The sequence below is a fragment of the Aythya marila genome (genome assembly GCF_965140915.1).
Source record: "Aythya marila genome assembly, chromosome: 23".
Lineage (NCBI taxonomy): Eukaryota > Metazoa > Chordata > Aves > Anseriformes > Anatidae > Aythya > Aythya marila.
Window position 1 is genome coordinate 1,817,901 of NC_139064.1, and position 15,876 is coordinate 1,833,776.

General features: G+C 52.9%; 1 protein-coding gene across 2 annotated transcripts in view; it reads left to right on the forward strand.

Moving 5' to 3' along the window:
* Positions 1-14,301: 14,301 nt before the first annotated feature.
* The window catches only part of USP28 (ubiquitin specific peptidase 28), a gene marked incomplete at its 5' end in the record, with an annotated part of 28,527 nt that continues 26,952 nt past the window's right edge, over positions 14,302-15,876 (forward strand). For both annotated transcript variants that reach the window (XM_082778087.1, XM_082778088.1), the window contains one exon: positions 14,302-14,352. In XM_082778087.1, coding sequence (XP_082634213.1) covers positions 14,302-14,352 — 51 coding nt within the window. The remainder of the gene's footprint in view (positions 14,353-15,876) is intronic.

Genomic DNA, 15,876 nt, shown 5'->3' on the forward strand with positions numbered 1-15,876 from the left:
GGTGGTGGTGGTGCGCCAGTCCCGCACGGGCCGGGTGCCCTTCTTGTAGTGTGCCAGCAGTGAGTCGGACAGGCGGAGCAGGGCTGGCGTGTCGGGGTCTGGCACCCAGCTCGCCTTCGGGGTACCTGCCAGGGCAGGGAAAGGTGCTGTCACTAAATTGTCCTGGCTCTCTGACCCGCTGCTCCAAATCCCCAGGGATGGGCAAAGGAAGCTCCAGGGAAGCAACGCCTGTGGCCAGCCCCAGGGAGGACCTGGGGCCATGCTGCCTCCCCTTACTGCAGGCAAGGACGTGAGTGCCAGCTGAATGCAGGACGTGGGGCCCTGCCGTCCCCTCTGCACTGTGCCAGGGGCTGCTCGTGTCCAGGCAGTGCCCTAAAATCTCCATGGGGTGTGCCTCAAAACGCAAGGTGCTGTTGAATGATGTACCTGGCTTACCATTTGGGATTGCATTTTGCAGCCAAAGCTAAGAGCATCTCGCTGGGAAACAAGAATGCCAGCATCCTTGAAACCTCATCTACTATTTTATTCGGGTCTTCTGCTAACTGCGTGGATGACTCTGTGACTTTCCCTGGACACTTCTTGGGTCTTGGGTGGCTGGGTACCACCTGAAGGCTGCCGTCTGCCTCTTCTCTGGGAGCAATGTCAGGACAGCTGGGCAGCCACTGTGGGGAAGCTGCAGGGGAGTCAGTGCCCCGAGATAAGTTTTCCAACTCTCACTATTTTGAGAGGCATCGCTTCTTTACTATCAAGGTGAAGGCTGAGGTTAAAGATGAATCAAAATGTTAAGTTCGTGTACTAGGTAATGAAAAGGACTAAAATCTGTCTACATGAGGAAAAAAAAAAGTTACCCACGTTAATCCTGGGGGCTGTGCCACCAGGCTTTGGATCCAGGCCCCCAAGTGCTTTGTATGGAGCAAACACTTCCAAGCGCTGCTGGCCAACGTTGCCGTAGTCAGAGCCTCTCTTGGAAAGCGACGGCAGGACAGCTGGGTTTTTTGGCTATTGGTCAAATATCTGTTCCTTATCCCATCTTTGCTGCTCCAGTGCATTCACGCAATGCCGGCAAGGTCTGTACCACTCCTCCATCATTTGTGGCTCTGAATGGTGCTGTGTGAAGGCTGAGGAGCCCGGCTAGCTGACAGCGCATCCTTCTCCGCATTCAGATTTCGTCCCCTCGCAGCGCACGTGGCAGCTGGATGCTCCCCGCTCCCCACCCATCTGCTCGGCGCCCACAAAAGGAGGAGGTGCGGGCCGAGACTTTCCTTTCAGCCCAGTGAGCAGGGCATGTGTGATTAGCAATGAGCGAGGGCCCTGCCACCGGCTGGGACAGCCGTGCCTCTGCGCCTTTGTGGCCCAGCACCGCGTGCCGTCCCGGGAAGGGACCTGGCACCCCTGTCCCATAGCTCTTCTCCTGCCCTGCTCCGCTCAGAGAGAGGCCAGGACAGCACTGTGGGGCTTGTGGTGAGTTGCACGAGGGAAACGCTCCCCTTTCTGGTGGGCTGTGTGATATAAAGATCACCGAAATCAGCCCCTCAGCAGCAGCTCCAGGAGGAGGCTGCCGACGGGCAGCAGGCTGCGGTCACTGCTGAAGCTGGGGCAGGACGAGCAGGACTGGGGTGTGCAGGCAGTGCTGATTGTTTCCTGAGGGAACAATCCCTCTGCTGCTGCTGGGAGCACCAACTGCATTGCAAATTGCTGCCAGCACCCCAGTCCTCGCTGCAAGGCTGCTGCCGAGGCTGCAGGCAGGCCGGGCGGCAGAACCGCGCTTGCAGCTTTGATCTGCAGCACCCGAGCCTGCTCTGCACGTCACTGAAGGCACTAATTGGAATAGATCTGCAGGAACTTGGGGAAAAGCTGCCTGGAAGGAAACTTTAATCTTTCTTTGCGACTGAAAAAAAAAAAAAAAAAACACATTAGCCCTGACCCCTCCAACTTTGCATGGGATCTATAATGCCTCAGAGCTGGTGGGGCTCACAGCCCTCATCCAGCCACGTGCTAGCCAAGGGAGGAGATGGGGAGGGGGGGCGAGACGGAGCAATTAGGGCGATGGGAGGAAAACAGGCACTGCTGTAATTGCACCAGCAGCTATGGCCAAGTGGCCTCGAGCACTGCAGCTGCTTGCAGCTGGCTCGCCACATTTGCCTTCAGACCTGTGCTGCCGAGCTCAGTGCCTGCAAAAACTCACTTTGGAGGGACAGGACGTGGCTGGGTTCACACCAGGCATCTTGATCTTCCCAGCAGCTGCCCCACGAACCCGTCTTGCACACGTGCTGGCTCCAAGGGTCTGCCTGGCCCAAATCTCTGCTTCTCTGTGGCTTCGCCTGCCACGCTGCAGGTAAGTGGGACGTGTTCGCTGCTTTCTGTCCTTTCTCCTAAGCTAAGGCTAATTCTTGTCTTTGGTGAGTGGTGTGAAATGAAATAGCTCAAAAACTGACGAACTAAAATACCAGAAAGCCTCCAGCCAAGTATCTGTTGCCTTGCAATATTCTGTGGCCAAGCGTTGAAACATTGCAATGCAATCAGCACCAACTGTGAACTATCATTCAAAAAATACCCAATTGTAGGATTATTTTTTTAAAACACAAACACGTTGTCCTAGCTTTTTCCTCTCTCAGCTGAAATAAGACAAAATCAACACATGCTCCTGAAATCACTTACAAGGCCCGTGTCTTCACCCTCTATGGGCTTGCTTTGGCTTCTCAGCATAAAGAATATCGGCCAAAATCGCCACCCTCTGTGGCGCCACCCACCCTCCCCGGCTGCAAGGGCTCCTTCCTCCTACTGCTCCCCCGCCAGTCCTTGGGCAAGGCTCTGGGCTCAGAAAGGGACAAGCCCCTGGTGGAAGGGACGAGCTCGCTGCCCAAAGCCTTTCCCGAGTTATAAACCTGCTGAGAACTTTCACGTGTGTTGGTACAAAACAGCACAGTAATTTATTTTTTTTTTAGTCTTTCTCAAAAAAAGGTTAAACAAGAAAAAATAAGATCTGCTTATTAGTATTTTGGCAGTTATTTTTCCACTGTGTGGAGCTAAGGTTACAGAGCACAGCCACAGCATCACTTCTGCATGCTGCCGTCCCCAAAATCCCATTCCACATTACAAGTAATGAAACGGCATCAAAGAAATACATTTCTCCTGTGAGGGGCTTGGGTAACAGGTCCCAAACTGGGGGCTGCAGGCAGATGGAAAGGAGATCATTCTGTTTCTGTTTTCTCTCTTGTTCCTCAGGACTCTGAACACTTTCAAAGTTCCTTGAAGCCTCACACCAATGAGCCCAACATTTGGATCTGGGTTAAAATACGCTGTTACCTCCCTCTCCTCACAGCCCGTGCCCCCAGAACTTGCTGAAGTGTGCAGTGCCTCGAAGATCTTTCCAAGAGGTCACCATGCAGATTTGCAATGATATTAATCTCTCTTTTTAAAAAATAATTGATTAATTAATTATCTAGTGTTTGCATGCTATAGAGAGCTGCTGGCTTTTATTCAGGTACACCAACATGCCTTTAGCTACCGGAAAATAGCTCCTTCGCCCCCACCCTGCCAGACTTCCCCGTGATGTCCTTACCTGTGTCCTGCAGCATCGACACCAGGGGCAGCAGGGACAGGAGCGCCGTGAGAGCCACCAGCACCATAGCTCTGGTGCCGCAGGTCTCCCGGCTCCCTTCCCCAGCCCGAGCTCTCCGCTCTCCTCTGCAGATAAGTGAACCTAATCAGGGAAGCAGGCAGCACTTTTTGCTTGCTTTCCCCCAGCCGTCAGGTTTGGGAAAATGCGTAATTAATCTTGCAATCAGCCTCCTCTGCTGCATCAAGTTTCAGGCAGGGAGGAGGAAGGAGGAGGCCACCCACCCCATGGGCTGTCACGCTGGTGCTGGGCGAATGCGCAGCGCCCGAGCCCCCGGCTCCCCCGGCCCCCTGCCCGGGCACAGCGCTGCGGGGAGGGCTCCCTTTCTGGGAGGGGCAGTGTCTGGATGCTGACATTGCAGCGTGGTTGGGATAACGCTGCCCATACCCTGCTGGTGTGCTGGGTGACAACAGAGAGAGGTTTCCCAAGGGAAACCTCACGGCCGCACCGCCACAGGTGCCTGATTCTTGTTGGGCCGATGAGTTAGCATCCACCTCGATGGCTTTGTGTGCAGGTTTGAGCAGTCCCCAGCTAACAAACCCCCTAGTGAGCTCCAGCAGCAAGGAAGTGAGAGCTCTGGAGATGCTCTGAGCAGCGTGGGGAGAAGCTGTAAATGCAGGAGAGGAGCAAGGAACAAACGCTCGGTGCTGGGCAAGGCTGGGGACAGGCTTTCCCCAAAGCCTTGCAGGCAGCACAGCAGCCCAGCTTCCCCAGAAGCTTCCCTGTACTGGGAGTCATGGTGAAGTAGACAGGCAGGGATCAGAGCCCTTGGCTGTGGCACGGAGCAAATTGCATCAGATGGCAGCGTGGAGTCACTTAAACGAGATAAGAATTAGTGCACGGCCCTGATGAACTCCCCCTTGGCTGCCAATAGCGGTGTCAGGGAAAGAGAGAGTGCAAAGCTGGGGCTAATTTGATTTCTCAGCTCTGTTAGCGGATGGTAAGTCACCTCCCGGGGAGCGCAGACAGCTCGGAGCTGTTTGCTGTTATTGAATCTGGATAATAAAAATCACGGGCAGTGCCGCGGCGGCGCTGGGGACCGTGCCCTGCGCCGCGGTGCTGGGGAGCGCGCTGAGCCCCGCTGCCACCACGCTGCCTCCAGCCACCAGCACCTGCAACGGGCAGGCACAGGGCATCGCTGTGCCATCCAGGATCCGGCCGAGGGGCTGAGCAGGGCATTAGGATCCAGGGCGAAGCGGGACAGTAGGGTCCAGGGCAAGGACTGCTGAACCACAGCCTCCGCGGCAGCGTCATTAACTCCGAATCTCCTCCCTTGGGTTTTATGTCTTCATCTTAAAGAGATTTTAATGTAGTTCCTATCAGCCCTCCTGTTATCGGATATCTAATTAGTGTGATCTATTATGGCCTTGTATTACGCGCGTGCACACACAGTCTGCGCGTCGGGGGCTCTTACGGGACTTTTTGTGGGATGTCTGATATAAATTGGCAGTATCCAGATCAGATTTACTTTCTGAAATGGTATAATGGGATTTTATTAGCTCTGTAATCTGCTGCACAGTAATTGCTTTTCTGAGAATCGAAGCACTTGGCATCCGGAGCTTCCGAAGGGCTCAGCCCAGCTCCCCGTGCCTGTAGCTGCTGCCTCAGAGCCAGCAGCATCTGAGCGGCCCCGCAGCGCCCTGTGGCTCCCCCCAAGGTTGGTGATCGGGAGCATTGCTGGGCCAGGCAGAGGGGTGTTGGTGCTTCCAGTCTTTCCCAGTGTTTGATGAGTTTTTAACCACGTACTGCCAAACTGGTCCTGGACAGGCGCGAAGCTTCCCCGAGGGTCCTGCGTGCAGCCTGCCCAGTCTGGCTCAGCTGGTGATGCCGTGCCATACACTCCCCTGCTCTGCCTGCGGACAGCATAACCTGCATTTTTATTTGTTTTTACTTGTTTTTAAGCATGCATCAGCTCCGCTGGCTCCACGCAGTTGCAGAAATGCAGCCAGGTTGTCTATCAGGAGGCACCAGCCATGGGTAAGGAGGCTTTCCCCAGCAGCAGATGCTTCTCGGAAGGATCCTGCAGCAGCCGGGCTCATCTGCAGTGAGCACGGCATCGACCTGGGCTGGGCAGCACTGCCAGGGGAGCCACAGCTGGTGGTGACCTCAGACGAGGGGAAGCCGTGGGGCAGGGGCTTATGCACGAGGCTCCGGTGCTGTGCACAGCACAGTGGGATGAGCGATGCTCTGCATCCTCCCCATCACACTGATCTGCCCCTACCAGCAACGTAACTGGAGCCCACACCTGTGTTATTCCTGCAGCAGCGCCGGCTAAAACAGAGCCTGTGCCACGGGGTTCAGCTGCTGAGATGCTGCAGGGGGTGGCCGGGGCTCCAAAACCTTCACAGCCAGGAGCCGGCTGCGTGCCGTAGCCAGGACGGGGACGACCGCAGTGGCTGAGCCCAGGGCAGCAGAGCAGGAGCAGGCAGGCGGTTACAAACGAGGCGATGGCAGAGCGGTGCTTTGTAAACTGCAGAGCACAGGGCCATTTCTTGCTTATATGGAGACAGCTTCCCATAAAAGCTAATAGGTTTTTGAAGGATACCAAGCACGGAGGGATCTGTTGTCTCTGCGAGGCCGTTAGTTTAGTTCAGGGAGCAAGCCGACATCCGCAGAGCTCGCAGGGTTGTGGCTCCCTGACCCATGGCCCCTGGACATGGCCAAGTGGTGCTGGAGAGCTTCAGAGCCTCCAAACGAGCCCAGTGTCACTGGGTGCCAGAGGGTGCCCATCACGGAGCCCCACATGCCCCAAGCTGCATGTCCAATGTCACTCCTGGCCATGGCTGGAGGCAGGTTTTCCTTGCGAGGCTCGAGCTGGGAGCTGCTAGGCATTTCACTAATTTAATCACTGTCATGGGTCATTGCAGACCCTGATAGCTTTGCTCCGCACGGTGAACCAGGCTATCATAAACGCCTCGCTGCTGCGTTGTCTTGCTAATTATGAACCCATAAATGTCTCCTTAGGTAAATAACTCAACCCAAATAGAGGTGGATGCAGAAGTTACCTGCGGAGGGGTGGCCGTGGCTGTGTCCTCTGGCAGATCGGTGTCCAGCACAGCAGGGCAATGGCTGAAGCACTGCGCCCCAAGGGTGACTGGCCCGGACCAAGTGCATTGGGGCAAAAGTGCCCATCCCACTCGGCTTGCCGAGTAAAGTGCCCATCCCACACCCCGGGAGCCCTGGCAGCACCAGCCCTGGCCTCCGAGCGTGAATCAAGCAGGTAATACGAAAATCATAACAGGAGAGCAAATGGAAATGTTTCCAAGGACCTCACCGATGCACTGATTAAAGCAATTATTTTTTCCCCATGTGGGTATGCGTTGCAGGAGAGTGGTTTCTGCAGTCTTTGGTGAAAGGGCTTGACAGCAGCAATGAAGACAAAGTGTTAGTGGAATATCCTGTTGGGGATAATCATATACTAGCAGGGGACGAGGAGGTGACCTGATCAGCCTCTTGCATCTGCAGCTCTTGTTTACTTTATTCACCTTTATGAGGGAGCGTGATTATGTAACTGCGGTAATGAGATTGAATTTATATCAGCGGTGCTTTGAAAAAAAAGATTTTATTAGAGAAATAGGAAAACTTCCCCAATTTCTGTCCCCGTCCTCACTAATAAAAATGTGCAGTGGTCATAAATAACCAGTGCTGCTGCGGCCGGGAAGACGAGCTCTTCCACAGTCCCACTGTATTTCATGGTTTAATTATCAGCAGCGCAACGTTCTGCGGGCCTGGAGGGGGCAGTTAAGATGTCTCTGCAGAAAGTGCTCTAAAGTGTTACTAGATGTAATGAACACAAGCCTGGCTCGTGGTGTAAGAGGGTATCTCCTCCAGACTGGCTTGTTTTTAATCTCCTTTGAATAGCCCTTTGATAAATGATTGCCAGGCTCATGCCTAGCAGCACAGTCTTTGCAGGAGCAGAAGAAAATGTCACGGAAACAGGGCAACTTTTCTGCAAAGTCATTTGTTGCTTTTCAGAGCCAGCAGCCCTGCGCACGGGGTGCAGCTCAGCACCTGCCCCAGCTGTACAATTTAGGGTTTGCTCCCACTCCAGCCCCAGGACCAAGGCTGGTTTTCCTGAGCAGCATTTCCAGAGACACGGGCAGGGGTGGTGCAGTGCCTAAAAAGGCATTTTCCTGGGGTTTTTCTGGGAACTGGTGAAGCTGCAGCAGTGCCAGGAGGCCTGGTGGGAACGTGGAAGGTGAGAGGTGCTGGAGGGCACAGCAGGGGACCTGCACCTGAATCCATCCAGGTGGCTGTGGGGTGGTTTCTAGGGGATCAGGACACATCTGATGTTCCTCGTTTCATTAACAGCAGTGGGAGCATTTCACAGGCAATCGGAGCTGAACGCCAACGCCGCAGCAAGGAGCAGCAAGAGGCAGCTGCAGGTAGGGGCTGTGAGCCCCCTGCCCCAGCCGTGCTCCCACCACCCAAACTGAGCAGAGCCTGGCAGCACAGGGTCACCCCCTGGTGCAAAAACCCCACGGGGTAGCTGGACGGACAGACTGACCACCAGACAGATGCTGCTGAGCACCCCTGTGGGCAGCAGCAGGAGGGGGATGTTTTGGAGCCCATCAGCCAAACGGGCACAGCTGTAACCCGTCCCTGAGAGCTCCGCAAAGGAAGGCTCTTCCCCTGCAAGCTGCTGGTATTTACTCATCTGCTTAATGAACTCCGCTTGGAGCAGCTGCAGGGATGAGTCATGCTGTATTTCAAGGCTGCAAGCGGTGTCAGCCCAGTTTTGTGCCACTATGCTGGTGCCAGGTGTGGTTCAGGTTGGTACCACAGACCTAGCCGCCCTGGCTGCATGCAGCAGGGCTGTGTTTTGGGGCTTTCTGTGCTCAGGACCATAATACAGGGCCGAGCAGTGCTTGTTGTCTGTGTGAGAGCCCCGTTTCCTTCCTCAAGCTGGGACCAGTATGAGCCACGCCACTGCCCTGCCTCCCTGGCAGCCCCTCCGATGCGTCGGCCTTGAGGCTGCAGCTGATGCCTTTAAATTCCCCAGCAAAGGTAGGAAAGCACTTTCCCTTCGGTTGTGTTCTCCATTAGACACCCTTCAGGTGTTAGCAATATTATGCCACAATTTCATTATCCATTAAAGCCAGGTAATAATAAGTACACAAAGGTATTTGGAGCCCATTGGTGTTAATGAAGGAGATCCATCTCATTCCGAGCAGGTACAGCAGCCGTGCGTCAGAGCTGTGATATTACCCAGGGTTAGGCAGGAATTGCCTTGCTGAGAGCAGACCCACCAGTATTTAATCTTGCATGACTGTCTTTATGGCACAGAGAGAGTTTGGTGCCTAGCTGCTGCGTGCAGCTGAGTTTGCTGCTTTTTCTCTCGTTTATATTTTGGAATAGGAAAGTGGAAACCTGCCCCCTGCTTCCCAGGCCAGGGCATGGCTTCCTTTCCCTGCTTTCTGGAGGATTGCATCCCATCAGTGGTAGGTGAATGTCAGGAACTGTGCAAATGCCAGGCGCTTCTAGGTAGAAATCTCGTGTCTGTCTTCCCTACACTTCATCCAAGTTCTTTTACTGAATCTTTAGTTTTTAAGAAGCATTTCAAAAGGGAAACTTTCAGCCTGGGCTTCAATAAAACCATCTCATTGATTATGGTCACAATTGGTATGTCTTTTTCCTTAATTTTCAGAGAAAATTAGAAAGACTTCAACCAAGTTGGAAAAGCTAATTTGGGCTGGAATGGCTGATAGTTTTGATTTAAAATACCCAAAAAACTTTGCTGAAGAGCACCTTGCCTGTTGTTCTGGATGGAGCAGCCCAGCGTGCAGCTGGAGGAGCCAGGCTCTGCTTGGAGCCTGCTCTGCAGCCCGTGAAGCCCCAGAGCTTCACACCGCTGCTGCACAGGGATGCTTTCCTCCCTGCTGCCTGGGGACAGCCGAGCTCTGCCTGAGCTCCACTGCAGGGAGAGGCAGAGCAGAGGCTGAGGGTTTGCTAGGTTTGCCAACCCAGGGCTACCAACCAGCCCCAGCAGCAGGGTGCCAGCAGTGCTACCGAGCCATAGAAAGCAGAAATCAGCTTTTCTGCAAGGCACATGACTGACTTGATAAAGGAGGGACAGCATTTTTTTATCCATGAAGCACCTGCATGTGTCAGTGCCTGCTGCTTTTAAACACAGCTCTGAAGTGCTTCTGAGAGGGCAGGTGAGGGTTATTTGCTGTCTCCTAAGTGCAAGTGTTTGGTATCCATTGAAATTCCCTGCAACTAATGTTCCCCTAGTGCTAATAAACATTCCTGGGACTACTTTTTTTTTTCATTTTCAGGGCACCTACAGTGCAAATTGATTGCTTCCTTTTGATAAAATAAGGTTGTATGGAAAGATCTTAGGGTATGGAAGAAGCAGAGTGGGGGCAGATCTTCAGCTCCCACTTGTTCTTCATCTGAGAGTGTATGATCCTCACCGCAGTAAATTATCTCTGATATAATGGCACTTTGACTGCACTCGACACTGCAAGCAAATCACCAGTATCTGTCTTGCACCCTAATTAGTTACTGTGACATTAATCAGTCTGCTAAACATAATACATACCCTCAGCAAACCCAGCGCTAAAAATACGAGGCTGAGTTTATATTTGTAATCAGGACATTAATATTTTTTTTAGAGGGAGTTGTCTCAGCCACTATGGGCAGGCACTTGTATTAAATCCCCGTGCCTATAGATCTTCCTGCTCATAAAACAAAGAGTGACCTCAAGCTAGGCGTCATTTTTTTTATGAAATGACAGGTAGAAATCCCTTCCCTTTTCAGGCCCTGGTTTCTCTTCATCCTTTACTCTGTGTCATTGCAGGGCCTGGCGTGCCCTGCTCAGCCCAGCACCTGGACAGGAGCATCCTGAGGATGCAGCAGCATGGGACCCTCTTCCCCATGACCATGCTGGGGCCTGGCTCAGCCCCAAGGCAGAATGGCACAATCACGTTGTGGCTCTACCAGTATGGAAAGCTCCAGGACACCTTGGAGGAGGAGCAGCTCCCTCCTGGCTCCTCAGGGCTCCTGTGGGGCTGGCCCAGAGCATCCCCACACGGACCACGCTGTCCCGCAGTGCACCGTCACTGCAGCCAGGCTGCTTTAAGTTAAACATCAAGTTAAACAACAAGTTTTGCAATGCCAGCTGGCTGGTGTAATTGGCTCTCTCGTGGCATTATTCACAGCTCTTCCTTCTTTCTTTTTCAGCTACCTTCCATCTTGCTTGTTAAAAGGAAAGGATATTTTGCAGAATTGGAATTCATTAGTCTTCCTAACAGAGGGAGCCTACTTAGACCTAAATTGGTGGTTAGCAAACGCAGAGATAATTCCCACGCGTTTGTATTTATCTTCCCAGTTCGGCAGCGTGTCGAGACAGATGCCTCGGCGTCTGTCGGAGAGGCTCCAGCCAGCGGAGGGGAATACAAAGGTATCTGGCTTCCGCAGTTGGTGAAACTTAATATAAGCAAATTGGAACTCCGACTCGATTATCTCCCTGATCAGATTTCCCCAAGGTCCTAGTAATAACTTGATATTCTTAGGCAAGACTAGTCTTTTATGCACAGGAAACAGGAGGCAAAAGATCACATCAGAAGTCAGAGGCAGCGACGAAGCCGGGCCGAGAGCTCTTCACATGAAACCACGCGCGCTCAACAGCTCGCCGATTAGTGCACACACCTGCCGACGCCGCATTTAAAGCCTTGCATTTGTGATGGTTTTGGCTCCGGAGCCAAATCTCTGCTCAGATGTAAGGGCAGCACCAGCACAGAATGTGTGAGCATGTGTTTACTACTGCAAAAGATATCAATCTGTAGGGACAGGGGGAGAAATGCCCCCTGTGCTCTCCCAGGTCAGCCCATCTACCTGCAAGGGACAGGTAAGTACGGTGACACCCGGGAAGCGGCTGTGCATCCACATAGCCCACCTTTCAGCCTTGCTACAGTTGGAGTGGGGAAATAGCAGTATCTTCACTCCTTTCCTTCTAAAACTTGTATTTTTTTCAAGAAAGCAGCACTTCCCAAACCTGTTCTCTATTTGCTCTCCTGCAGCACTGAGGAGGGACAAGGAAACGCTGATCCTGAGCTGCCAGGCACCCACAGGACATGCTTGCCTGGTCTACACCCAAACTTTGCATTTCCAGATGCCCTGAAACGCGATTTCAGTTCAGCAGCAAGAAGAAACTCAATATCTACAATACAAGAGGTAATTACAGTGCTTACAGTTATTCATTAATTCATGTAGCATATTTCCTGTAATTAATACCATGCCCACGCAGTGCCTATGTTAATACACTTGCCAGCACCTGAAATGTTTTTCTGCAGCTTTCAGGATATGGAAGCGGGTCAGGAAAGCTGAGGAGGGTGGAAAACCTGCTGTAAAACCTAGAACAAACAATATCATCTCCATAACTATTGCTATTAATACCCTGTAGTCACATGAAATTGGCTTTTTTTTTTTTCCCTCATTGGATTTTAAACTCCACTATGTATTTTGCCTGTCATTTACACTTTGCGTATTGGGCAAAATGAAAAAAATCATTACTGGCTTGCTTTATTTTACTCTATCACCTCTGCTGACAGCTCCTCCTGCCTCCCAAATTCCTGCATGGGAACACCTGCACGGGACCCCCAGTGCTGCTGCAGGGAGCACCAGGCTCCGGCTCTGGCAGAGACCCCATGCCACGAGGCAGCAGGGACAGCAGTGGAGAAATGAGGACCAGCAATTGCAAGTGACACGTTCCTGAGTGCTCCTCCAGAGATGCAAAAAGGTATTTTGCTCACAAGCCCTACTGGCCCCAGGGGAGCTCAGCCCCGCCAGGTCATTGGGCTGAATCAAATTGCCAATGTGCAGCAGCGAAATCTCATCTGCAGTGTCCTATGCACGCATACGGGGCTCACGGCTCTTGACGGCTGTTTTGATGAGCTGCCGAAAGTACGAGATCCAGCAGGAAACTGTAAATGAGATCTCATCTCACATCAGCAGATATGGCATAGCCTCGTCCCAAGCAGACCTCATACAAATTAGTATTTATTAGACTGCTTTAGAGCAGCTCTGGATGGTTTGTGTGCTTTTTGTCTGCATTAAGCATTCCAGCCCTGATGTTTTGTCTTCTGCCTGCTCACACAGGCTCGCCCAAATCTCGCCAAGCCTCCAGCTCCCGCTCCCTTTGGCGGCAGCGAGGGCTCCGCTTTAACCACACCGCTGCTGGGGAGGAAAAGCTTTTTCTCCTTGAAATTGAGACACCCTGACTTTCAAGTCCCACTTCTTAACAAGTCTTTTGGGGATGACAAGACCCACGCTACACACTAAGCAAAAGGAGGCAGCAAAGTCCTGGGTGGGAGTTGGATGAGGGACTCTGTGCCTAGGGGCTGGGAGCACACAAGGGCTGAGGGCTCTCGGGGGAACCCACAGTCTTGGTGGCACGGGGCCGTGGGGTCAGCCCACATGTGGGGGCTGCTGTGCTTTGGCTCACAGTGGCTTGGTATCAGCAGCTTGCAGAGGACAGCAATTGTCAAGAAGCCGCATGCAAACAGAACAGCGTTGTACCATTGCACCCAGGAAGAGGACAGAGGATTTCTGAGTGGGAACAAGTGGGAAATAAGTGTATTTCCTGCAGTGTTGCCTCCTCTTATCACCCGTGTGCTTAGCTTGTGGTGTGGTACTACACTTCTGCAGAAAATTGCTTGAACTGTATCCTAGCTCTCCTTATATTTACATTCTGGGCTTTTAGCTGAGCTGTCCTTCAGCTTCTGGGAGCTGGGGATTGGGTTCGTGCTCATCTCCCCCAGAACTTGCTGCATTGCCCTGGGTAGGGGTACGGCTCTCTGAGCCTCTATTTCCCTGCTTTTCAGAATGAGCTGAATGTGTGCCTCGCTGCCTGCTCACACCGTGTTCATCACCTGGGCCTTCAGATAAGGGAATTTTTCCTGTAAAGGTCTCCAGGACCTGTATGTGGCTGGTGCCCAGGAAGACACAAGGGCTGTTTCCAAGGTCTCGCACACTGGCTGGTCGCTGCCATCCCTCCTTTGTGTGATGTGTGGCGTGTAACTTGCTCCAGAGGGGGAAACGTCTCGGAAAACATGTATTATTATTATTATTTTTGGTTTGGGATGTCTTCCTTCTGATTGTTAAGCTATTTTTATAAAGGCAGTGATGAAATCTCAGCTGTATTTGCAAAAGGATTTAAAGGAAACTGTGGTTGCCACAGTTTAGCAACTTAACTGTCTGTGCAAGTCGATGATACAAAAGCCATGGAACAGGGCTTCAGTGAAATTAAATATGGAAAAAAAAAAACTGTTTTCTCCTATTATTGACGAGGCCAATAACCGTGCAGCCTGGGAAGCTGCAGAAAGCAGCTATCTGGCCCCCTCTGTTGTTACAGACCTTCCTTTCGTGCTGCTTTTTACCTCAGGCTCCGTGACTCGCCCACCCACCCGAGGCAGACCCCCGGAGGTGGCCGAGCCCCGAGGCTCTGCACCTGGGGGGGGGGGGCTCAGCCCTGACAACGGGGCAGTGCTGGAGCCTGTCAGATGGGCACTGGGACAGAACTGGGAGGTACTGGGAGGCACCCGGGGTCACGATCTGCCTCGCGGTCCCTCCGCCCCCAACTCGATTTTTATTTCCCCTCAGCAGCGACCCCGGGGCCCGCTCCGCCCCGGCCGGGCCCGGCCCACGCATGCGCGGCGGCGGGGAGGCGGCCGGCCGGCATGACGGCCGAGCTGCAGGCCGCGGGCGGCGCCCCGGGAGGCGGCGGAGCGGTGAGAGGGGGGCGGCGGCACCGGGACGGGGAACGGGAACCGGGGGGGAGCGGCCCACGGGGAGGCCTCGCCCGGGCCCGGCCCGGTTGGCGGGGAAGCCGCGGGCTGGGCTCGGTGCTGGGCTCGGTGCTGGGCTCGGTGCTGGGCTCGGTGCTGGGCTCGGTGCTGGGCTCGGTGCTGGGCTCGGTGCTGGGCTCGGTGCTGGGCTCGGTGCTGGGCTCGGTGCTGGGCTCGGCGTGGTTTGCTTTTAAACCCTTCTCAGGTACCATGGTGAGACCGTGGTTCATTCCAGAGGGTGTGCGAGTAGCCCCACATGGCATGCTCTGTTCTTGCCAGCCTTCTAAAATTCTCCCCCTGTAACATCCCTCGTGAGTTTTCACCTTTCTTTGGTACCTTTTGGACCTATCTCCAGCCGCCTGTTACAAACCTCAGAGCTGCCTCACCTGCAGCAGGCAGGGCAGTGGATGGGGGCACTCAGCAGGACGCGTGGCTCTGCTCTGAGAGCCCTGCAGCACCTCTGCGCTCTTAGAAGAGAATAACTTCGTGAGAAGTGTTCCTCAGGGGCAGCGTTGAAGGAATTTGCAGGAATAAGGTATTGATGGAGTGCACCATGCGTTCAGAAGGTGTTTGTTTTGCTCAGGGCCAGGTCAGGAAGGTGCACGATGTACAGGAGCCTGTGTGCACGTGTGCTGATGGACAGGGAGCCAGCAGGCCATCGCTCCTTGTCGGGATGGATGCTGGCTTGTAAAAGGTCTCGTTTCAGGAATGTGAGCGTTGTCGGTGCTACCATCAGTAGGTTTGCAGGCCTCTTCATATCCATTTTGCTGGGTTGATAAAAAGCACAATTGAGGTGCAGTGGCTGAAGGTCATCTGCTCCACATGCCTCTTCCGTGCCAGCTACAACATCTGCCTTGCACGCTGTTATTTATGGAGCCCCTTGAACTTATGCACCGCATTTACACCCTTCTCTGTTTCCAGTTTCTCCTCAAAACAAACTACTTGTGCTCAGATCGTATTAAGGAAAATAACAAAACCTACAGGCTTTATCATTTTTATCTCCAATACCTTCCATTCCTCCCGGCATCTTGATTTGAGAGTCAGCTCCTGTTGCCATAACGTAATACTAATAGCACTGTCATCGTGGTCGTTATTTTTCTGGGAGGTCAGATTTCAGCGTTTGCTTTGGTTTTAAAGGTGCGATGTGTATTAACAGCTGTAGCACGCTACCACTATTGTTTTGAAAACAGCTCTGGAGCTTGTTTTAAAGTACCGTGGAGCATAACTCCAAAAGCAATCAACCAGGCTAGTTAGAAAAATAAAAATTCTCTCCAAAAACTTAACAAATTGTACGCACAGAGTGTGGTTCCCCTTGGTTTTTGTGGGCTGCCAGTCAGCCGCAAGCCTCTTGAAACTTGTTGTACGGGATAAACTTCCTGCTGTTAATACAAATGTTTCTTATGAAAGGTTGAATGAAATTGCCTTAGAAATCCAGCAGAATTTTAAGCGGTAACTTAGGGCTGTGGG